The sequence below is a fragment of the Alosa sapidissima genome, chromosome 7 (genome assembly GCF_018492685.1).
Source record: "Alosa sapidissima isolate fAloSap1 chromosome 7, fAloSap1.pri, whole genome shotgun sequence".
Lineage (NCBI taxonomy): Eukaryota > Metazoa > Chordata > Actinopteri > Clupeiformes > Clupeidae > Alosa > Alosa sapidissima.
Window position 1 is genome coordinate 14,936,217 of NC_055963.1, and position 20,908 is coordinate 14,957,124.

General features: G+C 44.2%; 1 protein-coding gene across 1 annotated transcript in view; it reads right to left on the bottom strand.

Annotated features, from left to right (window-relative positions):
• nphp4 (nephronophthisis 4) overlaps window positions 1-20,908 on the bottom strand; it is a 97,505-nt gene that overhangs the window by 36,346 nt on the left and 40,251 nt on the right. The window contains 2 exon segments of the mRNA XM_042098550.1: window positions 11,689-11,809; window positions 15,002-15,180. Of these exon segments, the coding sequence (XP_041954484.1) occupies window positions 11,689-11,809; window positions 15,002-15,180 (300 nt within the window).

The window sequence follows — 20,908 nt, forward strand, 5'->3', positions numbered from 1 at the left end:
TGGCCACCTGAACTCACTCACTCACACACACACACATTGGCTCACTTGGAGATGCATTTCACTAAATACACACATACAGAAATACAAACACACACACAGACAGACTCAACAACACACACACACACACACACACACAAGGAAACACATGCATGCATACATACAGTACATAAATGTGTTAACAACCTACGACTTGTTTCCCTTTGAACACTGCATGATGTGTGGCAGCGCTACCTGATCAAAGCACCAACATCTGCTCTCATGTACTGTAAACACCTCCGACACCTGATGCTGTTGTCCAAGATGAGCAAGTGGCTCATCAGTGTGACGCCAGTTGATCTCCCATGCACAGCAGAGTCTAGCGTGCCCTCGTTATGAAGAGCCACTCGTAAGGGGCGCTCATAATGAAGAGGACTTTTAACAAGGTCCTGAGGCTGATGCTGCCCTCGACTACCTGTACAGATGCACTGATGGAAGCAAGCACGCATTTGCATGTTGCAGACTTTGCATGTCTTTTTTAGGTTAGTGGGAACCCTTGTGAGCTTTTGTTTGAGCTGCCAATGTATAATGGATTCATACTGAGACAATGCTTCCGATAGGAGGCGACTTCAAAGAGTCTGACGACGAGGCCCTCTGTACCACGTTTAACAAGTATTGCAAATCAAATTCCTTTTGTATGCACGGGCATGCATGTGTGTGTGTGTGTGTGTGTGTGTGTGAAAGAGAGAGATAGAGAGACCGAAAGAGAGACAGACAGATAGAGAGAGAGAGTGAGAGAGAGAGAGACAATGTGACAACCGTGCAGATATCCAGGCTATATTTGAAGAACAAAAATGTTCAAGTGTGTTTGGGGAGAAAAGAAGCACTCTACTGCTTCAGAGAACACAGAGAGAAGGGACTGATGTAGCCCAACAATGAGAGATAATGGCTTCACAGCCCTCTGTAAGGCAGAGGCAAGGCCAGCACTCCACGCCCATCCTCTGTGGAACAGCACAGACCATTAGGAAGGCCATACATACCATTAGGAGGAAGGATTAGCCATCTCATCAAGCATACTTCATCTAGCCAGTCTGCAGATTTTAGGAAATCCCTGTACTTTCAACAATGTCCCCATACACTACATAGGTCTACTTTACCAAGAAGACTGTAGAAGCCATGCCCGTGTGAGGAAGAGGTCTTCCCCCCCCCCCCCCCCCCCCCCCCCTCTCCAGCAGGGGTGACTGATTTGGTGCCTGATCAGAGTGGCGAGAGACAGACATCATAGCAGGGCTCATGATGCGGCAGGACTCCATCCAGCAGTTGCAGAGGCTGCAGTGTAGAGTTAATTACCAGACCGGAGAAACAAGTCCACCATGAGGGGGGCTTTGCTGAGCCTCGGCCCCTTTGGAAAGCCAACCCAAGCACAAATACACAGTAAACCTCTTTGGCCAAGAGGGCAAAACCAATCTGAAGCTCACATGAGCCAAAATCACCAAGCCTCAGCAGTTAACGAAGCAGGGGCTCAGGCCTGCATCTGCTTCAGCCCCCACCACACCACACACACATACAAAAAAACACACACACACACACACACACACACCGAAAAAACACACATACACACACACACACACACACACACACACACACACACACACACACTATGTAAACACACTGCAGATGCTCGATTTTAAGATGTTTAACAGGGATCTGAAGAACTCATCTACAGAAGCAGTTCCACAATGAAAATCCAAAGTGTAATTGTTCAGCAGTGGTAAATCAAATAACGTTAAGATGTGAGCTCACAAAAACATACTGATTTGCCTGGGGATCAACCAACACACACAGAGACAGACAGACAGACACACACACACTAGGGCTATCAAAGTTAACACTGTAATAATGTGTTCTAAATCTAAATCTGGCTTTATCACAGTTAAAAGAAATTGTGCCGCCAATGCATGTTCTACCCAATAATCAACTGGGCTATAATATCCACAAGAAAGTTCTGTGCAGTTATCTCAAGTTGAGACTCAATCTCTGCTAAAATGGAACTTGTATTTTCCATATCGATCGACTAGGACACTAAAGAGAGTTACAACATTAACTTTGTGGTAAAATGTTGCTCAACAAGCTGTCAAGTGCACCTGCAAGAGGTCTAATTAGATTAAGTAGTGAAGCTACGGGTTGTAGTGAATGCAGTGAAGTTTTTTCTAAACTAAACAGATTCTCAAAAAGACAGAGGACAGTTACTGCCAGTTAGATATCTTTAAGACTGTGAAATACATCTCTCGTTTCGTCCAACACACTTGCAGTGGTGCTGAAATACCATGTCATCATGATAGACCAAGATGAAGTATTGTTATAGGCTCCAAAACTGAAACAGCTGTGATTCTCTCAAAATTGCCTTCCAGTTGCAGGAGCTGTCAAGAGAAAGCCTAGATTTCCTCTTTGCCCTCAAGAACACATTACAGCATTCTGACCCTGCAGCTAAATAAGGCTATATTAGGCCATATTCCCCAGTGATGTTTTGCACATAGGCCTAATGTAAATCTCTGTCCATTATTTTAAAAAGAACATATTGTGAAATGTACATAATGTGTTCTGTCTATGCACTAGTCATGCAACATCATATTCTGTTATGTCTCTGTGGTCTATGGTCAATAAATGTCAGCCTACATTGAAAAGATCTGCTACTTGTCTCATAGCTGACATGAAACTTGAAGGCAAACGGTCAATTTTTAGCTCAGCTGTAATTTAAGTAGCCTATTTCAAAATTGATTGTATACAATTTCATGTGATTAATGACAATTACATTTTTTTATCGTTTGACCGTCCTAATACATACACATACATATATTTCCACAAGATGCTGTTATAAAACACACACATTTCTCACTCACATTTTCTGTCTCTCTTCTCACACACACATTCTCTCTCTCTCTCTCTCTCTATCCATCCATCCCTCCCTCCCTCCCTCTCTCTCTCTCTCTCTCTCTCTCTCTCTCTCACTGACACACACACACCCACCCTCACGTTCTCTCTATCTCTCTCTCTCTCTCTCTCTGACACACACACACCCTCACATTCTCTCTCTTTCTCTCTCTCTCTCACACACACATACACACACACATAGCCACACAAAGAGAAGGCTGGCAGGGCTTTTGCCCACTGAATGGAGAAGGCTGAGGCGTTACAACTTGCTCTATCTGGCTCCCACATTCATGGTAATTAGAAGGGATTATCTGCCCGGCTATTCAACGTTCCCAGTTTAAAAGGGACCTCAACACCAAAAGTAACATACCGAGATATCTGCCCTAACGTTCCCAGTTTAAAAGGGGCATGTTCACCAACAGTAACACACAGAGAGATATCTGCCCTAACATTCCCAGTTTAAGAGGGGCATCCACATCAACAGTAACACAGGGAAAGATACTGTATCTGCCCTAACATTCCCAGTTTAAAAGGGACCTCAACACCAAAAGTAACATACGGAGAGATACAGTACACTGCCTGGCCTAAAAAAAGGTCACACACTCCAATATTTCACTAGACCGCCTTTAGCTTTTTTTTTAAAGGTCTGGACTCTGTGGTGGCCAATCTATGTGTAAAAAGGATGTCTCATGCTCCCTGAACCACTCTCTCACAATTAGAGCCCGATAAATCCTGGCATTGTCATCTTGGAATATGCCAGTGCCATCAGGGAAGGAAAAAATCCACTGATGGAATCACTTGGTCATTCAGTATATTCAGACAGTCAGCTGACCTCATTCTTTGGGCACATAACGTTGCTGAACCTAGACCTGACCAACTGCAGCAACCCCAGGTCATAGCATTGCCTCAACAGCGAGGCTCTTACCTATTTGCTCAGTTTAAATCCATGTGGTGACCTTTTTTTTTTTTTGGCCAGGCAGTGTACCTGCTCTAAAAGTCCCAGTTGAAAAGGGGCATATTCACCAACAGTAACACAGGAAGAGATGACCAGAGACATCACCTTTTCATAAAGCTTCTGAACGAAAAATAATTAATATTTCTTTAAGATTTCTATGGCATTTTCCAGTTCCACTAATAATGAAATAAATGTGAGTGTTGGACAGAAGTATAATAATGCATGGCATGCGCAGGAGATAAGATAAATAAAAACAAATACACAGCGCTGACTGCCGAAGGGAGAGAGGAAGGGCTGGCCAAAAACTGCTAATGAGCATCTCGATGGAGACGTTGTTTGTAGTTTTTGCTTTGTTTTGTTTTTTGTTTTTTCTCTTATCATTAAAGGTGTCATGGTGTGTACATCTTCTCACGACAAGTCAGAAAATACAGAAATCCCTCATCCGCACTCTCCCTGACTGACATCCAATTAAAGCAAAATACACTGTCTGAGAATGTTCCTCTGTTTTCTGTGTAGCTTCACATGCCATGTCATTCGATTGTGTTTCTAAGATAACTACGCAGCCTACGCTCAAGACATATATCAGAGATATGTGTCAACTACTGCTAATCCAACCATTATTATTGCTATTATTATTAGTCATGTTGTCATAAGTATGATCAATAACAATAATACTAATACTACAATAATAATAATAATAATAATAATAATAATAATAATAATACATATTTCACAAACCAAAGTTCGCTTAACAAAGGGAAGTATGGAGTTAAACTTGTGTCGCCTCAAACCAAATTTGAATATGTTGTATTTGCATTTGAATTGCTGAATTTGAGCAATTGTATTGAGAAACCGAATTTGAATAGTATATGCTGAAATTGAATTCATTAGATTAAAACTGAATCCCTGTCAACTTGAAATTGAATATAAGATTTTGAAATTGAACTCATAAATTATCCTCACTGAAAATGTTGCTCTTTGCACTTTCACATTCAGTTCTCACAATTCAGTTTCAGACCGTAAAGTTCAATTTCAGTCTACCGAGACAAAAACAGCTGGTCGGTAAGGAAGAGCAATCGAGTGCAGATCAATTGTGATGACAGCATGGGAGCCTCCATCTCCAACACTGTTCGTTAGTTTGTAAGGAGGTTCCAGAGATGGCTCGCTGAGGGGGCGGTATGCTCTTTGGGATCTACGATGCTGACAGAATCCCAATCAGGCAAGAGGGCTGTGTGTCACTCCTGTCAGCAGTAGCCTCTGCCTACTGTCAGCATTCCCAACAGTTGTTGCCCCTGGCCCCAAACCTCCTGCCTAATTACTGGCCTGGAAAGATGTTTGTAAGCACACTATCATTATCCACTGCCATGACAACAGATGAAAGACAAATGGTCCTCTCAAAGAAACACTCAGTCAACAACAGCTGACAGAGTCATTCTGCCCAATCACAAACATCATCAGTACAGAATGCCAGTCATCAAGCTTTTGTTTAACTCGACATTCTATAGAGAAGCAAATAAGTAGAGCAGTGGGTTAGGGTTAGGGTTGTTAGTGGGATGTTTAGATTCTGCCATTAAGGCTTTTGACTTGATTTGCATCTAATTAACTATGTATCATCATTACTATTTTGTGTTTTTTACAGTCTTTTTGTTTACTTACAATTAATTGCGGCTTGGCGTCACTCTTGCCTTTCAACAACAGGGACAATATGGAAATAAATCTCTTGACTTTATTGTTTATCCCTGACATGGCTTTTATCTCTAATATACTGTATATGTCTAATGAAATCAAATGATTCTATTCTAACACCAACCCAAATGCTCAACCCCACCCTAACACCAACCCCTATGCTCATCCTCACTGGCGCCTTAATGCAGGGGCTTACCTGGGCTGAACCTAATAATAATAATGATAATCAATAATAATAAACGGCCGTGTCCGTATTCGCGGCGTCAGTCATTAGCCTACTCTGGAGCTAGCCTACATAATTGAGCACATTGCACTGCTCTACAATGACATCGATGCAGAGGCCCCCTTTGTCTTATCTTCTAAAGTGTAACAAAATGTAACAAAACTTAATAAATCCCAAAGGGTGTAGTAGAGGAGCTACAGGAGAGGCTGAAACTGACTGACAAATTTACAAACTCTGGAGATAACGTGGGTTGGATTGAAGCAACGATAAACGAATGACGTGGATTCCTGTAACTGTCCATGAAAACAGAAGGCATAGCAGGTAAATATCGTAGCAAATAGCCTGGCAATGAAACGGCTTTAAAAACATGTAGGCCTATTTCACTTGTCTCACTGGAGTGAACGCAGAACATGGGCTGTTGCGCAAAGAAATGAATTAGTGATCTGCATCTCCGTTCACCAAAAGCTAAGTTTGTGCTAACCCATATTCACACAAATAATATCCTATGTTATGTTTTTCTGATTGTTAACGTGAGATATGTCTCCATGTAGAGTAGTGATAATGCATAAGGTAGCCAATGTTCACGTCACCTGAGCCAGCTGCTTGTTCTGTAGGCTAAAAGTATTTCCGTCCCTCCCAATCTGTGTTAGAATGGTGTGTTAAGTAGACAGAATTTCAAAAAACCTCCTGGGGAACCCCCCGACACGACAAACACATGCACTTTTGAAAAGCGTTTAAACGTCCATATGTGTAACCCATCTTTTAACTTAGCCTAGTGTTGTAAAAGTTCAACGCTGTTGTTTTCGTGCAGTAGGCTAACCTTTTTGATAAGCGATGTCATGGGTAGGCTGACGTGATTAAGGGCTTTCTGTTCCTGTTTATGTAAATGTTTTACATAGGCTCAATAATGATAGGCTACACTGCATGTTAGGCTATATCAACCAAAAGCGCATGTTATGTAAATAGGCGGGTCAGATCGTGGGCCGGGTATCATAATTAGTATTTGCGGTTTGGGGGGGGTCTTTAAGGGGGGGCCTTAAAAACATATAGCCCAGGGGCCTCAGGTGGTATTAAGGCGCCCCTGCTCATCCTCACTCTAACCCCAACCCTTCAGCGCTCAACATACTCGCCACTCCCGACCGGTAGCGCGACGATGTGACGTCACAGGAGCGCCATACCTATTTATACTCGCGCGTGGCGGTCGCGACACTACTTGCTGTCTTCTCCTGAACAGAGGTGTCGCTGTTGTGAAAAGGCTAACGCTAACTACGTTACACAGTAAAAGAAGCTGCAGTAAGAAACACTAGCTAGCCTCTGTGATGGTACTTCAGACTTTGGTTTCTGCTATTCACAACTACCATCCTCATTATCATCTAGTTTCCAAGGTGTGTGCAGGTAGATAGATAGATGGATATATAGATAGATACTTTAGTCATCCCGAGGGAAATTTTTATAATTTAAACATTTTAGTTAGCTGGCTAGCTAGCTAGCAGCTGGCTAAGTTTGTGTAATTTCCTAAAGTGGAAAGAGATTTTGTTCAGGTCTTAGTAGATATCCTTTGTTTGAAAATAAATTGTTTCTATTCTTTCCTCTTAATTCCATGTGTTGCAACTCTCTCTGGTAACTTTGTTAACTTTGTCTTATCCAGTAAACTATTAAAAATTATTCCACTGCTTGGTTGAATTTCCCATTGTCCTACGTAATTTAGAACGACCATTAACCATATGTTATTTGCACACCTATGAAGTAGATCCATTTTGTTGGCCGTATCACACTTGTATATTAATTCGCCGAACTCGTTGTGAAGTTTAAATGAACTGTCACGTTGCATCCGAGCTGTAAAATGCGAGAATGCAGACGTTCAGAACATGGCAACAGTGTAGCATATGATGGAGGTGGCTTTTAGCTAGATGGGTGACAGCAGGCTAAGTAAAATAGCGATGTTTCAAAGCTAAAGTTCATCAGAATCTTGGGATACGCCCGCTTGACAACGGGAGAGATAGAACTAACGACTGGCTTTTGGCCGTAGCAACCATCCATTTAGAACTAGTAACAGCAGTTTGTCCTGCAAGTTGAGAAATTAGTTAGTTGATATGTGTCGGAAGAAATTAGTTCTACAAACAAGACAGTTTTAGCGATTAAAACATTTAAATTGTAACAGGAAATGAACACAATGCAAGTGGCATTAACTTCTGTGAACAGACCACCGTGTCGTCCATTATCCCTTACTTCACTACTGTAACAAAACACTGCAACTCTTGTTTGCCCTTGAACTAGTCCATTTTCCGGTTTCCGGTTTGTCGCGCTCAGCTGAAAAAATAGAGTGGTGCGCTACCGTGTGGTACCCGGCCAAAATCCTGGCGCGCCAGAGAGATCTACGTCATTTTGACGTCACATTGTAGCGCTACCGGTCGGGTGCGGCGAGTATGTAGTGCTCATTATGCTCATCCCCACTCTAACACCAACCCCTATGCTCATCCTCACTCTAACCCCAACCCTTATGCTCATCCCCACCCTAACACCAACCCCTATGCTCCTCCCCACCCTACCCTTTATGCTCATCCCCACTCTAACACCAACCCTTATGGTCATCCCCACCCTAACCCCAACCCTTATGTTCATCCCCACCCTAACACCAACCCCTATGCTCATCCCCACCCTAACACCAACCCCTATGCTCATCCCCACCCTAACCCCTATGCTCATCCCCACCCTAACCACAACCCTCTGCTTATTCCTAAGGTGTGCAGTGTGTCATAATGGGGCAAGGCAGATATCCAAAACCTTGTGACCAAAGATCAAAGGGCCTTCTTGCGCTCCCCTGAACACCCCTGTGATGTGAATGTGGTGGATATATGGGTTTTAAAATCTTCATTTAGATAGTACCAGAAAAAGTAACAGAACCATGAATTCGCGGGGAGCATTCCACTGCTTTGGGAGTGGGAGCCACCACCTGCTGGTGAGCAGCTAGCAGTCAGTTTCATATTTAAATTTTAATTTCACAGAGACAGAGAAAGATTGAGAGAGACTGAGAAAGAAGGGTGGGCTAAAAGAAACAGAAAAGAAACATGGACACAGAGATAGAGACAGACAACAGACAAAAAGCACAGTTTCCAAAATGAGCCCAAACCTCACCTCAATGCATTACCTTGCAACACACTGGTGTGTATGATCTTATAAATGATAGACTGAGCTCTGCCATCGAGAATGACAAACCTTCTGCTCAATCAACAGCACCACCTAGTGTACACAGGAGGCACTACTCCTCATCCAATCTACAGCCACCTCTCACGGAACACAGATCCCCAGCCCTCACAGGCCACATCAGAGACAAGTTTAAGTTGCGTATTACCAAGAACCACAAACACAGACTTCAGGTGATACAAAATGCAGCATCTAGGGTTCTCACAAAAACTAAAAGAACTGACCACGCTACTCCAATTCTTAGGTGCCCCCTCCAGTACACACCCTCCAGACCTCTCAGGTCTCAGGAGAAAAAACTGTTAGTAAAACCTGCTGTTAGAACTAAACATGGTGAAGCAGCTTTTGGCTGCTATGCGGCTCAGCTCTGGAACCAATTTTCGGATTACGTTAGATGACGTTCTCAGATGCTTTCTGCTAACTGCACTGAGTTATAATTTCTGAATCTGAATTTCTGAATCTTGACAATTATTCTACCTTGTGTCTTTTATTTTGTCTTTTTAATCATTCTCTATTTTTAAATTATTTTACCTTGTGTTTTACCTTATGTTTTCTTTTTATTATGATCTTTACCTTTTGAACTATTCTTTGACTATATTGCCCTTCTATACTTTTAATTGTTATTATTGTTTGGTTTTGTTTATGTAAAGCACATTGAATGACCTCTGTGTATGAAATGCGCTATATAAATAAACTTGACTTGACTTGACAAACAGATGAGCCGCTAAACCACGCTGTTCTACAGCGTATGGAGTTGAAGCTTCTATGCCCCATGATGAACACACTTAATCTATAGCTCAGTTTCTCTCCCTGCTTCAATCACTCAATTTCAATCACCCTGCTCCTATTTTCTAGTGAGAAACAATGCCAGACAAAAAATTGTTCCAGCTGTTTTAATAACGGAGCTCATTGTGAGGTTTTAGAGTCACAATCCTTGCTAGACCCTGCTAGACATAGTCATAAAGGCCATAAATATCTGTTTTTTTTTAGTTTTTTTTTCGATCTTCAGGTCAAACTCCTGCCGTCTCAGTGGACCGATAGGTAATTTTCCTATATCGATCTCTCTCTCATTTTACTTACTCTATCTCTCTCTCTCTCACACACACACAGGCTCTTCTCCAAACACACTGAAAATCACACATTTCATAAAATATGAATGCACAGCACTCTTTCTTCTCTTTAACACCACGACACAGACATACTGGTGTGTGTGTGTTTGTGTGTGTGTGTGTGTGTGTTTGTGTGTGTGTGTGTGTGTGTGTGTGTGTGAAGGGTGCTGTCCACACACCTCTGGATCTTCAGCAGTCATCTTAACACTCACCAACACGGCGCTAAAAAGACTCTTCCAAGTCTGCCTGCAAGTTTGAATGTTTCAGTAAACCTCAACTCCTCCCCCGGTGCGCTCCTGCATAACCACCTGAGTGTGTGTGTGTGTGTGTGTGTGCGTGTGTGTGTGTCTGTGTGTGTGTGTGTGTGTGTGTGTCTCTGTGTGTGTGTGTGTGTGTGTGTGTGTGTGTGTGTGTGTGTGTGTGTGTGTGTGTGTACTGTAGATGCTCATGAAGGGGATGCTTTGATATTTGTTTGTTTAGTTGCGGTTGTTAATTGGTGCCTCTTTAACCTGCCCACAAGGAGGCATTGCCGCAGCCGTGGCTAAGTAGAGTAAGCCCAGTAAGCCCACACAAAAACAAAACTGATTGAGATATCTGATATATTTATCTCAAGTGTTTGAATGAGTGGTCCGGAGAAGGGATGATGGAACTCATACTGCAGCCATTTCTCGCCACTTGATGTTGACAATTGCTTTAGAAAATGTAAGAGGGAAGCTCCTGAGCATTTTTTTTCTTTCTTCTCTTTTTTTATTAATATGAAATGGTGTAAATCTACCCCCCCCCCCCCCCCTTCACATTTAAGCCCAGTGGAGGAGGGGTGCACCCTAGGGTTGCACAATATGCAATAGCCATGTTTGATAATGTGATGGAGATACAGCCTTGCCACACTCATCTATGGTGAAGAATACAGTTCAAAAGTATCAATTGTCTGCAGCAACAAACCCTTTACCTCTATCTTCCCACAACTATCTCTCTATCTCGCAATCCATCCATCTGATCCTTTATCCTTCCACACTCCTCCATCTCTTTATCCCACTATCCCTCCACTCATCAATCTGATCCTTTATCCTTCCACACTCCTCCATCTCTTTATCCCACTATCCCTCCACTCATCAATCTCTCTATCCTTCCATCCCTCTATTTCTCCCCCTCTCTATTCTTCCATCCTCCATACAACTTCTCTATCCCTCTATCCTTCAATCTCTCCACTTCTGTCTCTATTCCTCCATACCACTATCACTCCACCTCTCTCTCTCTCCCACTATCTTTCTCTCTACTGCTCTGTCTCTCTATCCCTCCATACCACTATCATTCCACTCCTCCATCTCTCTAACCAGCCATCTCACTATCTCTCCAACCTTTCATCTTTATCCCTCAATCCATCCATCCCTCTGGCCCTCTATCCCTCCACTCCTCCATCTCTCTATCCCTCCACCAACCCTGGTATCCTTGCACTCCTCCACCTCGCTATCCCTCTATCCCTCTACTCCTCCACCTCGCTATCCCTCTATCCCTCTACTCCTCCACCTCGCTATCCCCTCTATCCCTCTACTCCTCCACCTCGCTATCTCTCTATCCCACCATCCATCCCCTCCTCCATTCCTTACCTTCCCCTCAGAGGCGGTCAGGGAGAAGACGTACTCCAGCTGGAAGACGAGGGCAAACGCTGGATGGGCAACCATCTCCATCTCCACGCCACCCCTCAACGCCAACACAGGAGAGGATGAACTGAATGAGGAAAGAGAGAGGGGCAGAACAGAGGGACATAACATTATAAAAAGAGCAACCAAGTACACCCTCCTCACAGACTGACCGATCCATTGATCGACTAATCTTTGCAATGTATGATTGATCTCATACTGTCATGTTTCGACCAATCTTTCCACTGTATGTCTTTATCGTCTCAATCCTCAAGATCCCATCACACGATCCGAGCATGCAACCAGAAAATAGGCAACACCCAACATGGTAAATTATGGTAAATAGGCAACACCAACGCCGAGAGAGATACTAAACATAATAATAATGATACATTTTTATATATAGAGCACTTTTCTAAGTACTCAATAACCCTTTACATTGTAAACAGGTAAAGGCAGGTTAAAACAATCATAGAGAAAACATTTTTTTTAGTTTACTGTTAAGCTAAATAGGCAACACCAATGTCCAGAAAGTGATAATGTACAAACCAAACTATTAAAGCAGTATAGCAAGTGTTTTTTTTTTCTTCTTCCTAAGCATCAAAATACATTTTTTATATTTACTAAAAATTTAGTCCTACTTCTCAAAAAATGTGTGAGGTGTTCTCACTCTCAATTTGTTCACAGCTCCACACTTGGCTGGGTGCCTGTTATTTGAGAGCGGCCCAGCTTCTCCTGAATACCACATTCAGTGATGGCTGTTGTCACGCTGACAGTTTTCCTGCTGTGCACAGATGTCAAGAATTAACACCAATTAAAAGCCATCGCTCTACTCACTCCGTCCAGCAGACAGGGCTGCCATTGCTCAGCGTTGGCTCATGGAGCCAAACATTTCAAAGCCACTGAGCAGTAATTGTGGAGTCAGTCAGAGTTATACCTACATTCACTCCACAGCTCCTGAGCTCAGACACGCCAGGCACTCTAACTTTCCACCTGAGAGCCGCAGAGGATCTACAGTCACTCAGCGGGTTAATCACAGCTCAACTCTTAAGCCAGGTGGGTGGAGTTACACAGAGGTGTTTCACTAGAACCTAGAACACTTGTGAATCTGGGTTGTGCTTCTCAAAAGGACTGTAGTGCAATGGCCATTGTTTATTTATTTAGTTGTTTTATTTATCCTTTATTTTACCAGGTGAGTCCCAACGAGATATAACGTCTCTCTTTCAAGGGAGCCCTGGGCTCGCAAAAAAAATGACAATATTATTCTCTATTAGTTACAGTGATAGAATCACCAGAATGCTGCTGGGAAAGGCAGGCTACAATGGAAACATTTTTATAAGCTTCTATAAATATTCTTTGGTCTACCACATAAAAGAAATTCCATAATAGGAAACAAACAGCGTCAAGTCAACCTTGAAATGTGCCTATCAGTTGTCCATTTGCACAGGTGATCCGGTTTTCATTGCCTCATTCTCATAAAGTCGTCGTCGCACAGGGACGTGGCGAGAGCCAGGCTGCTTGATTAGAAGGTTCCCATTCGCATCTTACTGCAGGCACTGCTGTGGCAGGCCAACCTTCAAATCCCCTTCTCCTGCGTGCATTTGATAAGAGCGGTGTGGCCTCGTCTGAGCAGGGGAGGGGCAGTGCATGGGAAAGTGGATAGTGGCGTGTGTTATTAGATAAAGAGATGATCAGGGAGATGGAAATGATAATGGTTCAAGGCTAGGTCATGCCACTGCCGTTTTACTCTGCATTTGGTTAGATAAGCAACTCGAACGAGAGTTTGCGGTTGTGGGGGGGTGGGGTAGAGGGTAGGTTAGTGGCATGTGTTGTATGATAAGGAGCCAGAGATGCAAAGGTTGGTTTATGGTTCGGAGGATTGGTTAAAAATCATTTATGTTTTATTAGATAAGGGGAAAATGAAAAGGATGCTGGCCCAAAGATGTATAGCTTCGGGTCTTTAATTGTCCTCATAAGATAAGAAATATAAATGTGTTCAATGTACAGATTGCTTCACCTGAGCAATATTGTTCATAGTTTCCATGTTGATTTTATAGCAGTGTGAAAACAAATGACTCCAAAGGATTCATTTCTGTCCTGGATGCTCTACATTAAGAATTCTACTTTCCTTGCACTGAATCTGTGTCGGAACTTGCCTATAACTATTACAACTGACACAATGGAGTTACCAGACTAATGACACGATGGAGTTACCAGACTAATGACACAATGGAGTAACCAGACTAATGACACGATGGAGTTACCAGACTAATGACACGATGGAATAACCAGACTTATGACACGATGGAATAACCAGACTAATGACACGATGGAGTTACCAGACTAATGACACGATGGAATAACCAGACTAATGACACGATGGAGTTACCAGACTAATGACACGATGGAGTTACTCTTAAGAGATCCAAGATTGGTCCATTAGGGCACCATACAACTTCAGTCTGCAGCAAGGAGAAGTGCAGTTAACAAAGATATATAACCTTAGCCCTACTACTAACTTCAGTCTACTATCAGAAAGTGATCTATTTCCGCAAGTGCCCTATTTTCGCCTTTTTACGTGTATGTGTCACTTAATATTAATTTCTATACAAACCAAGACAGTAGATTCCTAAAGAAACGCAAGCACCCACCCCATTAGGGTATCTAAATGATATCTGTACCAAAAATTACATTGTGTAATTTTGTGTAAAAATTACAGTGACTCGTAGAGCTGTAAACAATGTTGTAAGGCTGCGTGTACAAAACTGCTTGGAGCTCAGTGGAATTTTGATTTTGCGACAAGAATTCTCGGTCTAACCGTTGCTGTGCCAAGTGAGTGTGTGGAAATAGGGCACCCAACAGCCCATGACCAAACTCAGAGAACGGTAAACAAAATCAGATATTTTTGGCAGTAAAAGCTCCTGGTAAGAACCAAACCAGACTCTGTTCAAATCTACACACTTGTAAGGTTCATCAATCAAATATTATTTTGAAATATTAAAAACATCTTGGTTTTCGAATTTTCTAATGAAAGTCCTTTAATTATGGCATTGACTTTAGGTGACATCAGGTGACAGCCCTAATTTAGGCGATAGCCCTACTACAAACTTCAGTCGGGAGTTGTGCGAGTTCACAGAGCTGCTGTCTAGGAGTCCCAGGGGCTAAGAGCTTTTCTGTGCTTACTGAGGTCAGCAGTGACCTCTGACTGTGTGGGACACACCCAGGGGACTGTCAGACGAGGCTGTGAGGTGGGAACAGTTGGCTTATCGGGGCCACACACCTGAGGCCTCCCCCAGAGGTCTGCCTGAAGCTGCCGCTGCGACCACGGGGTCCCCCCGCTGACTCAAGCTCCAGGACCAGCACCTGCGGCCCCTCCAGGAAGGTCCAGCCGTTGTGGACGCCCACGTGGAGCCTCCTCTCCTGGACAACTAGGGTCGGGCCCTCCTGCGTCCGATGCTGCTGAGGGGAGAGGCAGAGCGAGAGAGCGAGAGAGAGAAAGAGCGCAGAGGTAAGCGCCAGGTGACTGATATATCACACACTCACACACCACTGACACTCACACACACCACACACACACACTAGGCTGCTACTAGGTTTCACAGCCACTCCTGCGTCCGGTGCTGCTGAGGGGAGAGGCAGAGTGAGGGAGGGAGAGAGAGAGAGAACAGAGGTGAGCAATGCCACTAGGTTTCACAGCCCCTCCTGCTACAGTGAGTGGGGGTGCTGTGTCTGACTGCTTGGTCTAGATACTGAAGGGAACTCTTCATTCATTCAGCCCTTCCCCTCTTATTTCCCAACGCTTCAGGCCTTGTCTGGTTCAACTCAGGATGGATCACCTGGGAGGTTTGTACGAACCTAAGGTACGAACCTAATCTATCTATCTATCTATCTATATTTAAATATATATTTTCATTATTCCACTCTCTTCCAGAGTGAAAATTCCATCCACAAGATCTACACATCTGCATTAGTGACCATGGTCATACGCTCAATCATCTTCTCTCTGGCCTCTCTCCTTCTTTCCTCCCTCTATTTTTCTCTCTCTACTCCCTCTGCACTCTCTTACCTCATTCTATTTTCTCTGCACATTCTCTATCCCTCACTCTCTCCTTCTTCTATGTTCCCACTGCTCTCTCTCTCTGTAGTCTTTCTCCCTTGATCTTCTCTCAGCACTCTATCTCTCCTTCTATCTCTCGTTCTCTTTCCTATCTTCCCTTTCCTCCTATTTCTCTTATTCTCTCTTTCTATTTCTTCCTATCTCTCTTTCCTCCAATCTCTCTCTCTTTCCTCCCCCCTCTCTTGCTCTCTCTCTCTCTATCTCTTTTCTCCAATCTCTCTATCTTCTCTCAGCACCGTCTCTATCTCGGTCTCTTTCTTATGATTCCCCTCTGCATCCTCCCACGGCCAGTGCTGCCCCATTACCATATCAATGGTGTTTGGAGGCTTTGTGTGTGTGTGTGTGTGTGTGCGCGCGTGTGTGTGTGTAGGTGTGTTTGTATGTATGTATATATGTATGTGTGTGTGTGTGTGTGTGTGTGTGTGTGTGTGTGTGTGTGTGTGTGTGTGCTGTGTGTGTACTGTGTGTGTGTGTGTGGGAAGCTGGGAGGACTCCAGTGCGCATGAATCAGCTGCAGCCATGCTGTGCGGCACCCCAGCTCTGTTGAAGGGTTCCTGCTGAGCTGCCGTGTGGGGTCAGAGCCGCACGCTCACACAGAGAGAAAAAGAGAGAAAAAGAGAGAGAGAGAGAGAGAGAGAGAGAGAGAGAGAGGCCCTGCCTGACCACACTCACACACACACACCACACTCACAAACACACACACACACCCACACCATTGACACTCACACAAACAAACACGACTGACCCTCACACACACCACACACACACTCACCCACTCACTCACTTATGTACACCACTGACACTCACACACTCCACTGTCACTCAGACACACACACTCACTCACACCACTGACACTCACGCACACCACTGTCAAACACACTGACACTCAAACACACACTCTCTCTCTCACACACACACACACACACAGACACAGACACACACACACACACACACACACACACACACTCTCCCTTACACACAGAAGTTGGATGGCCATTTTTTCTCTTTTCCCCTGCTCTCCCTGTCTCATCATTTGATTTACAGATCCTTAACAAGTGGCCGGTCCCTGGGAGCCGTAACCATGGTTTCACCCCGAGAGAGGGCGTGCTGAGGAGGAGTGGTAATAGATGAGCTTCTCCTGCAGCTCAGAGAGAGGAATGAAAACACACGCCTCCTCATGCTGATGCAACCACTTCAATTCATCACCCTGGCGGCGGCGGCAGCAGCAGCAGCACTGATAGCCCACTTCCAGCAGCGAGGCCCATTACTCCACACACACGCTGGGCCAGCGGGCTCAGTTCTGCATTCAGCTGTTCGCGCACATTACGCACGGAGAAATGCAGGACGACTATTAACCACCAACCATCCTGTTCCATTTGGGAATTCACTCACTCTGTTTCACAGGAATAACAGTTATGGTAAACCACAGGTCAAAGAGCACTAGCCTAACACCAAACAATACACGTTTCAATGTTGTTAAGACTAGAGATGAACCATTTCTGTACGAGATCAAGAGATAGGCTGCTAGGCTCTGAACAGCAACAGAGAGAAGTGAGTTGAAACAACACACCAGTAGAGAGAAGATATTGTTTTCTCTCTTTCTTTTTCTGTCTCACTCTCTCCCCCTTTCTCTCTTTGAAGTCGTAAGATAGAATAAGGTCATGTATAAAGTCTATACAATATGAAGAATTGCATCCAACGACCCACATAAACCTAAAGGGCCATTCTGAGCAGCAAAATGCTCTACAGCACACAGAAATCCAAAACAAAGTTGCATAGCCCTGAATGAAATGACCGTCTCATTGATCTAACCACAATATAGGCTACATCAACAACATTATCAATCTGGATCAATAACTCATTAGATGCTTCGGACTTCAATTTACCAGAAGAAAAGACGCATTCAGGCATCCACTCGTGAGTTAGTGTGACAGCTCAGAATTACAATCAGGCCCGGCGCAGCACCGAACACTAATATCCCACACAAAATGTTGACTTCAATTAAAATTTGATGAGCACGAAATGAACTTCCTTCTGACTAGATGAAATGGAAGGGAGTGGTGACAAATGGGCCACGAGAAAACGCCTGCGGAAAAATGACAATAATGAGGAAGTGCAGCGACTGAACATTTAGCTCCAGCCCACCGTAGTGTAGGGTGATAAAGCTGCCCAACTGAGTCAGGGCTGTGTGTAGGGTGGGGGGATCCATCCTGTTACACATCCCACACATCCACATACCACTCCGGCCGGTTACACACACCACGCCTATGGCTTGTATATAATATGGCCTCTCTCACACACACACGCACACACACACACGCAAACAAAAAAGAAACACCCACACTCACTCAAACACACACACACACACACACACACACACTCACACACAAAAAAAAGAAACACCCACACTCACTCACATACACACACACAGGAGAGAGAAACACCCACACTCACTCACACATGCACACAAACACGTCAGCATCACCTCAAAGATGGCTTTATCAGCAGTGACACCTAAAAGGTCACAGCCTGTTCCCTGGTTTCACTACAGACATTGCATCAATCAGGAGCAAATTATCACCTCACACACGTCACAGCAGCCAGGCACCTTGCGAGGCTGCTACACACATGCCAGCTAAAGTGTGTGCATGAGAGAGAGGGTGTAAGTGTGCATTCTCACAACCGGCGCAACTTCATAGAATGCATTTGAACAGATTCACGCCCCTTTTTAGGGGAAGACAAGTTAGCATTATTTAATTGATTCCAGTGGGAAAGACAGCTAGTAGTCACACATTACTTCTAGTTATTAATTCACAGGACATTCAATCGTTTTACTAACACAACGGTTATGAAGAAATGTAACTGACTCATGTCGAACCTATGTACATTACCAACCTAATTAGTTTCCAATACCCCAATGTTGAGGACAAATTTAGCCCGTAGCTAACACTTACCATAATATCCAATGTAAAATGTTAGCTTGCTAGATAGCTAACTGTGGAACTTTAGTATAATATGGTCAATTATCTCACCTAGTTGTAGGAAATATGTTCTTATTTCAAGTGATAGAATTAAGGGTTGACTTACAGTATGTTTAGTTGACGTTATGACATATAAAGTTAAGCTTGCCGAACTTAGTTTTACAGTCAGCCACAGGCAGCATGACTGTGACTAATCGTTCATGACACTCCTGTTCCATTTTCCAGTAAACTGGAAAATAGCAAAACATAGGAATGTAATGGTCACCTTAATCCCATGAACACAGATGACTCTCACACCAACCTTATTTTGTGCCTTTTATTCATGATTGATCAAAGATTTAGTAAGTACAAGCTCTTTTCACTCCTCACTTCAATGCAGCTCCATAGGTTTCCATTCAATAAAAACGGTCATATTTCCCCTAAAAGGGGGCTTGTACGTAACCTGACTCTCGCCAGATGAATTTCTTTCCACCTAGCTCCACTCACATCCATCTGGGATCGGTTCCGTTGAGAGTGATTTCGGCACGAGATTGTATGGTAGAGCCAATCAGGACGCAGGGCGGGTTGGCTTCGATGTGAGTGGTTGAAGTAGCACGTCAATAGATGACGGACAAGTGGCTTATCCAATCATATGCAAGGGTTTTTTGTTAAGGCCCAGCCTTCTGAAGCACCACTCCAATGGATCGATCCCAGATGGATGAGTGGAGCTAGGAGGAACAAAATTCATCTGGCGAGAGTCAGGTTAGCTTGTACGTGCAGCACATACAAAGTGCCGGTTGTCTGTATGCGTGTGTTTTTTTACACTACGCCAACATCTATCTATACAGCAAGGAATGTCTGTATGCTAGTGAGCATGCCTGTTCTTTGCATATCTTTGAACCGATTTGTTCGACCAACTTCTCATTTGGCAGGTGTACTGCTAAGGCCACAAGTCCAATGTTGAGTACGAATTTTTTAGATGTGAAATGCAACAAATGTAGTTAAAAAAACAACATGTCTGACCTGATATGTGAACAATATGGCAATTGCCTCTGGATGTGGGCACAAAACCCCCAGGGCAGGAAACCCTTTGGCGGATCCTGACCTCAGCAATATGCCACTACCGAGCATAGCAGAGCATAGCACACTCTGGCACATTCTAAATTCGCAATGCTGTTGAAACTGTCATTCATTTATTCAGAGTGCCACACTGAGCACTCTGGGCACTGCAGCTGAAGGAGCAGAGCAGCAGAGTATGACTGGAGCAGCAGAGTCTAACTGGAGCTTTCCTACGGTTCCTTTCCTACGGAAGGTACGGTCAGTAGGGCCACAGCACTGGAGAACAGGAAGGTACGGTCTGTATTGCCGCGGCACTAGAGAACAGGAAGGTACGGTCAGTAGGGCCACAGTACTGGAGAACAGGAAGGTACGGTCTGTATTGCCGCGGCACTAGAGAACAGGAAGGTACGATCTGTAGGGCCACAGCACTGGAGAACAGGAAGGTACGATTTGTATTGCCGCGGCACTAGTGAACAGGAAGGTACGATCTGTAGGGCCACAGTACTGGAGAACAGGAAGGTACGGTCTGTATTGCCGCGGCACTAGAGAACAGGAAGGTACGATCTGTAGGGCCACAGCACTGGAGAACAGAAAGGTACGATCTGTATTGCCGCGGCACTAGAGAACAGGAAGGTACGATCTGTAGGGCCACAGCACTGGAGAACAGAAAGGTACGATCTGTATTGCCGCGGCACTAGTGAACAGGAAGGTACGATCTGTAGGGCCACAGCACTGGAGAACAGGAAGGTACGATCTGTATTGCCGTGGCACTAGACAACAGGAAGGCACAGCGGAGGACTATACCATCTCCTTTAATCTGCTGTCTTCCCGATTGCACAGCGGAGGACTATACCATCTCCTTTACACTCTGCTGTCTTTCCGATTGCACAGCGGAGGACTATACCATCTCCTTTACTCTGCTGTCTTCCCGATTGCACAGCGGAGGACTATACCATCTCCTTTACACTCTGCTGTCTTCCCGATTGCACAGCGGAGGACTATACCATCTCCTTTACACTCTGCTGTCTTTCCGATTGCACAGCGGAGGACT